This window comes from Pinus tabuliformis, chromosome 9 (assembly GCF_031772625.1).
Source record: "Pinus tabuliformis cultivar Carrire ecotype Pingquan chromosome 9, CPIR1, whole genome shotgun sequence".
NCBI lineage: Eukaryota > Viridiplantae > Streptophyta > Pinopsida > Pinales > Pinaceae > Pinus > Pinus tabuliformis.
This window is the reverse complement of record NC_142307.1, coordinates 2,014,438,953-2,014,448,621: the sequence shown is the minus strand read 5'-3', so window position 1 is coordinate 2,014,448,621 and position 9,669 is coordinate 2,014,438,953. Positions and strand designations below refer to the sequence as shown.

Sequence of the window (9,669 nt, the reverse complement as noted above, 5' to 3'; positions counted from 1 at the left end):
TTCATTCGTCTTCCACTTCTTGCAGAGCAATAAACCATGCTACTTAAACCCCAAGGTTTAAGTATTTTCTTGCACTCGCAAGCTTCATTATCTCCGTGGATGCTATTGACTTACTTACGATTGACCATTTCGCTACAGTTCCTTTACGGGTCTTGATCTGCCCAGATTGGGCTTGTTCCTGAAGGCAAGTAAGAAGGCAAGCTTACGCACCTCTTCCTCAAGGCGAGTCAGAAGGCAAGTATCAATTGGATTGGATCTATTTCAAAAGAAGGCATGTGAGAAAACCGCTCGCTCTCCCTCCCTTTCGTTCATTCGCACGCAGGCTTGCCTCTCGATGCTCGGAGTGTAGGCCTTCCCTTAGTGGACTAAACCACTAGAACGAAGATCTGCTACTTAAGGTGCCTCTACTCTAGTATTATTTGTTATTACCCCTGCCTTTCTCGCTGCTGGCTTTTTGGCAGGGTTATTCACTTCATATCCAACCGGTAAAAGGTGACTACTAGGCCTGGTTGTTATAAACCTGGATAACTATAAGAAAGTGTATGAGTATTTTCTTGCGCTCGCAAGCTTCATTATCTCCGTGGATCACAGTAGGAGGATATGGAGAGCGAGAGTGTATTAGAGACAATGTACGAAGATGCTGCGTCCGATTGGGATAGGCTTTCTTCAGATGTAGATATGATGGACGCCAACGCCGAGGGCGAGGCAGATGATTTGGAGGATATGCCGCTAAATAATCAATGCGCTACTTCTGGAGTGGAAACCCCCCTAGTTCAATCCCAGGAGGCCACATCTTCTCCAAATGCAGGTATGTATGTTTGTATATCAATATTTGGATTGTCGGGTTTTAAAATTAAAGTCATGTTTGATAAATCGATTCCACATATCCACGAGAGGTGTGCCGGGGCGGTTCTGTTGGAGCGCTGTCAAGCAAAACTTTGCTCTGGAGCAAATTCTCTAGTTAAAACTATTGAAATTCACCGCTTCTAATCCAGTTTCAACCAAAAAGCCTTACCCTCTCCGCAGCCCTAGCATATCAGTTTGGTATTTTTATTCCGAAATTCCTAGTTTTAATGGCCCACATTAGTTGCAATGTTTGTGTTTTTTCGGACCTGCTGAGACTCAGGATTGGTTAGTTCTAATTTAAAGTAGCACAGATTGTTCTATCCTAAAAAGTGTCACACTCTGTTTTAAAGGCTTTCGCCCTTGCCTGCACCTGCTCCTACACTAACACCCAATTGCACTCCTGCTATACTGCTCTATTGCCAACTTGAGGCATCTGACCGTACCGCTCTATTGAACCTAATAGTTTCAGTTTCAGAAACAATGATTTTTACTAACAATTCCTTTAATGATTTGCGTAGCATGCACACATGAATATGACACCCCTTTTCTATGGGATAAGTGACTTGCTTTTTCTTATAATATTAATAATCTAATTATGGTGAAGCATATATATTTTAATTTTTCAGATCACTGTCAAGTCAGACAACCTTTGTTTCCCAAATTAGTTTATGAGACTTTTTGTTTATAAGACTTGGTGTATGACATTTTCTTGTTTACCAAATTGTTGTTTACTAAATTTACGTATGAGGCCTATTTATTTATTGTTTGTAGGGCAAAAGACTCAACTTCCCATTTGTTTAGTGTTTATAGGGTAAAAGACACAACTTCCCATTTGTTTAGTGTTTAGAGGGTAAAAGACTCAACTTCCCATTTGTTTAGTGTTTATAGGGTAAAAGGCTCAACTTCGCCCAGCAATTTGATTGCTAAAATCTAAAAAGGTGTAACAATCTACCTCCCTCTATATTTGAACCTGTGACATCTTATGGGGAAGCATTGGTTTTTAACCATTGAGCACACTCTAGCTGTTTGAGATTACTTCTATGAACATGTTTGAGATTGCTTCTATGAACATGTGTGAAGATTTCATCCAGTAGGAACCGAAAGTAGGCAGAAAATATGGAAGATCCCTTCTTCAAGAGTTATAACAGTGCATAAACCTGGAAAATCTGTTTCAACATGCAAAACTCACGCAGCTTCTCTGCTTGTTTGGGAGTGTTTGCTCCACAAACCTGCAATAACAACGTGCACTGTCCAAGCTACTCACAAAATGAAACTGTGTGAAGAAAGATGGCAAAACCCATTTTTTTAAAGTTTCATAGATTCAGTATCATTTAAAGTTGGCTTCTTTATATACATATTTATATTTCATATGGAATTTTATATACAATAAAACAAGTCAAAGGCATATAGAAAACTATTGTGTGCCATCAGTGTTGTTAATTTAACTGTAGATGAAAATAGAGGGATAATGGACAAGGGCCTGGCGTCAAAATGGGAAATTGCATAGCAATACTAAAAAAACAGGGAGACAAATACTAGCAAAAAAGCAAATGTACTCCTAGATTTTACAATAACTTATTATTTTCTAAATATAACTCGTAAAATAACGACCATAATTTTAATTTTTTCCATCTCGTGTTAAACATTTATGCCCCTTTTAGATACAAAATGACCCGTGTCAACCTCAAAGAGATGTGATTTTGCCCCAGGTCACTTGCCACATTATCTTATTTTGCGTAGAAAGTATAGCTGGCTTTCTGTTTTTTATAAAGTAGATAGTCTTGCATATGCAAAGCAATCACTTTCTCTATATGCTATTATGCCGTGATTGACCATGAATAGCTTTCTTATGTTAGATAAGCTTCAAATGAATCTGTTGTGCATGTGTTTTCCTATCACTGAAACATGTTTATATCTTATATCTATAATGGTGATGTTCATTTCTTTTATTAACATTATAATTTCTTTTGATTATCTAGTTGCAGCAAATGATTTGGAGAAAGTAGTAGATGATTCAAACCATGTTACTCAAAGAAAAAGACGCTCAAGAAGGAAGCAACGCAGAAAAAATAAGAAAAAGTCTAATGGCATTCACAATATGAACAGGTGTGCAAATTTTTGTTACATTTTACTTGTGTTTTATTCACTTAATCGCAATGTTACTGTTTGCTGGAATGTGTAAAATGATCTAAGACTTTTAAGTGTCGATGATTTCGCAGGTTTGTTATTAACACATGCAAGTATTTACGAGAGCCAAAGTCTTATCTTGTATGGGAAGCAGTTAGGAAACTTGGTTTTTCTGCTGTTGAAGAATTAGTAAAACAGGTACTATATTCTGCACTCAAAAGTATGGTGCCCAAAAATTTCTTTTTGGTTGGAATAGTGCAGCTCTAGTTCAACCCTTGATTCCCCCCCTTAGTTTGCCCCACCTCGGACAATTTTAAATTTTTGAATGTCATCCTTTTAGTAGTTGAAGCAAGTTTTATTTATTTGGGCTTCAATAATTTTGTGTTCTCATGATTATTATGTGCACTGCACAAAGGTTGGACTTTGGCTAGGAGAGGATACAATCAATTTCAGAGAGTTGATCGGTTTTATAGTTTTGAACATAAATTTTAGTTCTATGGGCCTTTAACTTTCCCTTGCCAGACATATCTGTTTATTATCCTTGTTTTTGAGGGATTTACAATTTTATTTTCACCTCCTTAGACATATCTATACATTATCCTTGATTTCAAGGGATTCAAATTTCTTTGATTCTATTTGAAAGTTGACACAAGGGCTTACCTTGGGCACTATAGACCAATATGCTAGGTGTAATGTACTGAAATGCAATTCGGTACACTAACATAGCAAATGTTATGCATTGAAAATATCAGTAGAAATTTGCTAACAGCACAAATGAAGCTCATATAACTGAAGACTGAAGAAAGGTAATAATCATTAACCATGAAAATCCTCGGAAACCATTAAAGAGATGAAATGCAGCTAAGATACCTAAAATTTTTCCATGTGATTTACCTTTTGAGAAAGGAAAAATGATGTTTTATTGATAGATAGAAGTTTGTACAAAGAGAGGAGTGAAACCTTTATATACAAATAAAGCCTAATTTGCTTCCTAAGCAATTTTTATGAGCTAAGTAGGCTTATATATAGATTAATTGATACTAAACACTAATTATATTTTCTTATATTAATCAAAAGCTGCCTATTCCAAAGATTTGAAATAATACCATTACTGTTGTGTGAGGACACATCAATGCGCATGTGGGATTTTCAGTTTGAATTTCATTGTCATTGGAACAAGGGTACATGATGGGGACATCTCCACAGGGTAGGACATAGGAGAAAGTGACAAATACAAAATTTATTCAACCTCGGGTTGTAGACCAGTTGGTGAGTAGGGTGTTTTCTTAAGACACTCCTTGTGTAAAGGTTACATGTTCAGACTCCAACTTGTGTCTGCAGAAGAGGTATATGTGGGCACCAAGAGGTTGTAGTGGTAACCGTTGGAATCGGTCCCTTGTATGGCGAGTATGAAACAGGCCTAGTTGCCGATTCCTATAGTCACAGGAAAAAATATTGGTTTTTTTTCAATCTTTTCAAGATATAAACTGACAAACTTTTCAAGATAAAACTGACAACAACATAAAAAAATCACAGAACTATTAAGTATGAAAAAGATGTGGATATATATGTGTCGTGTGAGCAGGAAAGTGTTAGATTTCTACTTCTAGAGTTTCCATCCCAAAAAAGTGTATCACATGTCTCAACTTTCTTCTTTCATTGAAATTCTGGCAAAAGTATATGAAGTATCACAACGCAACAATGATTGCTATGGTCTGCGGGAACTAGCAGGCAAGAGGGCACCAATCTTGGTTGACAATTGAATCCTCCTTTGTATGCTATGAAGAAGATATATAAGTTCAAAAAATTGGATTCAATCTTGAAAGGATGGGTTGCATACTCCGTTTGGATTATGGGTTGGGGGACTATTTTTCGCTTTGGATTATGGGTTGGGGGATTATTTTTCGCTTTTGATGATGTAGTGAAGCATGAAGGCCTAAACACACTTCAAGTTGACTTTTGACTCGATGTTTGAGTGGACCTTGATTAAGCTTGACCTTTAGCTTGCATGAACACCAATCTCTAATCAAATTAAGCACCAAAAAAGATTTTAAAGAATGTGTAATGTTGTTCCACACAATGTCAAGTGAGCAAAATTCCTTTGCTTGTTATCATTGACAGTGGGAATTAGAAGAATATTATCACTATTGATAATGTATGAAGACCACTTAGCTACTTTACCCACAATTATATTCATTGGGATGACCACAATAGGGGAAAGTCTTGAAGGTCACCAGGTGTTATTTTAGTACAACATGAAGCATATGAAGGATTAAGTCACTTGTGACATAGTGCCAGTAGACATTTGTGATATTTTGTTGGATCAATCCTACATCTTTGACAAAATTAAAATTTACCTAACTCGACGACATTGATGGACCTTTACCATTGAAGGGCATAAGTATGATGTTACAGAGTACTCGCAGATAAGACTACCGTCATTTATGCTAAGCAATGCTGGAGATTCATCTCGTACACTTAATAGAATTATGGTTGGCCTTAGTGAAAGGATTCCAAGTTTGACAATGTTCCTCGACTATGACCTAACTCAAACACATGCTTAACAAAATCAACTTGACCACCTTCTATAACAATACAGCAATGTCTTTTAGAGTTGATAGGTGCCCCAACACATCATTGACTTCATATTAAACCCTCTCTACCTATTAGTCCACTCTACAAAATATTAGTTTGGGAGAATGGCAAGATTTGGCATCAGATTCAAGAATTATCTACCAAGGTTGAATTCAACACAATTAATTTCTATGTGGTAACCTAGTAGCATTGTTGCAAATATTGTCAACATATCGAGGACATTGTGACTCTTTCAACTTGTGGATATTATTGGTTCTCACTCAATGTCCATTCTTTCAACTTGTGGATATTATTGGGTCTCACTCAATGTCCCAGGAAGTTTGCTGTCTCAATAGTTGCTCCCTGGTATTTATAGCTGAAATACAATTTGCTATGATTTTTAGCGTAGAGCATTTCTTAACCATATGCAGAAATATGTATTAGTTTAAAGTGTACGGGAGAGTTGAGAGTGTATAACAATTAACATTTACCGTTAGATCATCATGTTTAGTGAGTCACTGAGTTGTGAATGATTCGGTGAACAACTACTGCTTTCTGATTGACAAATTACCATGTTTTCTTTATTATTTTTATGAATCTGTTTCAAGCACCGTTTTCATTTGGATTGGGTTTCTATGATCTCACCCTGTATGAACTTATGAAGACTTTAGGGTGCAACACAGATAATATAAGCTATTTTTATAAATGCCGAATAAATAAGTAGGTCATTGAGACCGCTGATACTATAGTACATGATGCAGAATGTAAAATACTGATGAATACACGGCAATTTTTTTTATATTTTTTTTTAAATGCAATTCATGTTTTCACCCAATTTCTTTTAATGCTTCATTCCACTTTGTTGGGTCAAGAGTCAGATAATTTTATATCTTGGATTCTGTGTTGCAGTTTAAAATCAAACTTGATTTACCTGACTTGTTTGTCTAACTGTCAGCTTATTAATTTGTCAGGAAATTTCATAGCTTGTTTGCAGTTTAAAATCACACTTTTTTGACTTGAATTATTATTCTAGCTGTCAGTATTTTTACCAAGGAAAAAAATGCATCCTATATTCATAGGAGAATATGGAACACATTCATCAGGTTCCAGTGTCACCGAGTACAAAAATATATAGTATCAGATCCACTTACAGTCCAGCTATAGTTCAAAATTGTGGTCTGACCCTAGGTCAATTGTCATCTTCAGAAACACAGACAAACATTGATTTCCAGGTTAGACTTAGATATTAGCCTTCCGGGATTTATCGAGAGGTGGACAATGCCAGATTTCAAAATTCAACAAAAAAACTAATTATAAAGCTTGTCTAGATTCAGTAATGATCCCTTCAGAGTGGTCTTCGAGCAGCAACTAACCTGGATCCAGTTAAAAGCCCAGTTTTGATTGACAGCTCCAACTGCTAGCTTATTAATTTATTAATTAATTTCAGGTGGATGTCATTGAAATTCGTGGAGGGCAGATGACAGCTGACGGGAACCGCCGCCGCACACCTGGAGGCATCCTTTGGAATATTTTGAAATCACGTGAGCCAGAAGCATATAAAGAAATAATGCAGAAAGGCAAGGAATTTGAGGTATGTCAATTGTCGTGTTCTGCATTCAAGCAGACAGTGTCCTAAAGCTGTCGTGCAAAAGTTAAAATTTTAGTTATAATTTATACAGAATTTAACAGGCTTATCTGCTCAACAAAAATGAAGATGAGTTATAATGCCAATCATCCATAAACATGTTCAGCTTGAGTTGTTTATCCTTTTGCAAAACTTGGCCTTTCTGGAGTGGGTAAAAAATGCACTGTTTGTCTTACCTTTCAAAAAAACATCATCAAATCAGATCATTTCATAATGCTGGGTTATTGAAATTTGTGTCATATATGCCTTCTACATTTCTTGTTGCTGTATAAGGGGTGTTTTTAATCAGCTTGATAAGTTAGTGAATTGAATTTTTTGTAATGGTAAGTTGATTATAAATGGATAATTGTTTAATCTTGCAGAAGCAACTGAGAAAAGAAAATGGTAAACCACGTATCACAGATTTGGTTGGGCAGCTAAATAACAAGAGAAGTAGAACAGACTCAAATGATTCAGATATGGTGGGGCAGCCAAATAACAAGATAAGTAGAACAGACTCAAATGGCTCACCTGAAAAAATTGGAGATCGAACTACAAATTATTCCTCTAGAAATTACTACAGGTTTCCTAAAGATCACCAGCCTGAAGTTACTCTGGAGAATACTTTGCAGCCTCCTTCGGTAAAGGCATGGGTGAATGGCCTTAAGACAAACGACACATCTTTGGAGAATGGTTGCAGAACTGATGCTAATGTGCAAGAGACCAAACATCCTCAGAAGGCAAAATTACCTGTCAGAGATAGGATCCGTGCACTCGTGGGTTATGATGATTTAATTAATGATGGCATACAAGATCATGAATTCAAGGAAGAAAACAATGGGCATATCTAGAATGTCATAGGAGAAGGGGATTGAAAGTCATATGCAATGTTTTTGTTTTTTTTGGGCTCATATATTCTCAAGCTGTGCAAATATGCAGTTAAATTCGAGGTTTAGGAGTAATTAGCCTTTGGTGAGATCTCCGTCTTTTTGTATTTTCAGCATATGAGATGAGTTTCTAAAAAAAATATTGTATTCTTTCAGAACTGTACAGTGGCCACCATATTTTTTCCTTGTCAAAGGAAATGGATTTTGATTGATCTCATCCTCTTCTGCTTTTGGTTATTGGCTTAAAATCACAAACGACTGTAAAGGTTGGATGCACTAATAATTCAACGAACTACACTTGGTATTTAGTATTATTTGATAACTAGCTGCACAGAGATGCACTATAATTGACAAAAGCATTTTCAACAAGTTATCAGTGGACTATAGACATAAACAGAACATGTAGATTTCCCCCCTTGCATAAATGGGAAAAGGATACTCATAACACAAATGAATATCCTTATGTACCCGGGAAGCTGGATATTTTATCAAGGTCTGTAATGGAATTTTATTTTTTCATTAATAAAGTGTGTATCTAGCCAGTTTTCTGCATATCACAGTCCAGATATTTATTGTTTTGAGGAGCTTTTAATATGTTAGCAACTTAGCAGTGCCTCTGATTGAAGCTGTTTATGGTCTCAATGGGTGTCCCCTGTTAGTAATGTCTTCTGGGTAGTAAGGATGTGATTATAAATTGACTTATCATCATGCCCTGTTGTTGAGTCCATATGATGTAATTGTACAGTATGAGATTGGCATCTTAAAGTATTACGGTAGCTCTCTGTGCTGAGCTACAACTTTCTGCTTTCCAAAGATCATCATTGAGAAGTGTTGCAATCGCATGTATTGAAGCTGTGTATGGTCTCAACGGGTGTCCCCTGTTAGTAATGTCTTCTCGTTAGTAAGGATGTGATTATAAATTGACTTATCATCATGCGCTGTTGTTGAGTCCATATGATGTAATTGTAGAGTATGAGATTGGCATCTTAAGGTATTACGGTGTCTCTCTGTGCTGAGCTACAACTTTCTGCTTTCCAAAGATCATCATTGAGAAGTGTTGCAATCACATGTCTTGCAGTAGAGTTCTGCTAGCTTTATGTGTTTCTCCAAGGTTTTCTCCTCTGGCGGCCTCAGCAGCAGTGCACTCAGCAGTTCCATTTTATAGCCTAGATCCATGTTTACATTTGGATGCAGTAGATGGAGACACAGTTAAGCAGGGTCTCTGTAGTGTTGTAGCAACTTCTGTGCAGTGTGAAATTGTCTGCGTAGAGGCACAGTGGTATCAGACAAGCCTTTAAGGAAGCACAGTAGTAATAAGCATTCTGTATGAGTGTGTGGCATGTGCATACACATGCTACAAATAGACTTCAGATTTAGAATTTTAGTTTCTCACCAGAAGGTCGATGAATGTGTGCTCCAAATTCGTGCTTTCTGTCATAATTTTTGTAGCTGCTAGAAATTTCCAGATCTCCATTTTATGTAGATTTAGACACAGATTTTGTTCTGTTTTTCATAATATGCTGTGTCTGTGCTATTGGAGACACCTATCAGATTTTGTGCTATTGGAGACAATGTCTAATCTGTGGGTCTTGTGTTTATTCATTGAAAGTA

The 9,669-nt window shown here is 36.5% G+C and overlaps 1 protein-coding gene across 1 annotated transcript; it reads left to right on the top strand.

Annotated features, from left to right (window-relative positions):
* The first annotated feature begins 346 nt into the window (after positions 1-346).
* On the top strand, positions 347-8,258 carry LOC149157151 (uncharacterized). The gene is made up of 5 exons (XM_089445569.1): positions 347-808; positions 2,826-2,952; positions 3,066-3,171; positions 6,995-7,138; positions 7,555-8,258. The coding sequence occupies exons 1-5, from the start codon at positions 601-603 to the stop codon at positions 8,020-8,022; spliced, it is 1,053 nt and encodes a 350-aa protein (XP_089301695.1). The 5' UTR covers positions 347-600; the 3' UTR covers positions 8,023-8,258.
* The last annotated feature ends 1,411 nt before the right edge of the window (positions 8,259-9,669 follow it).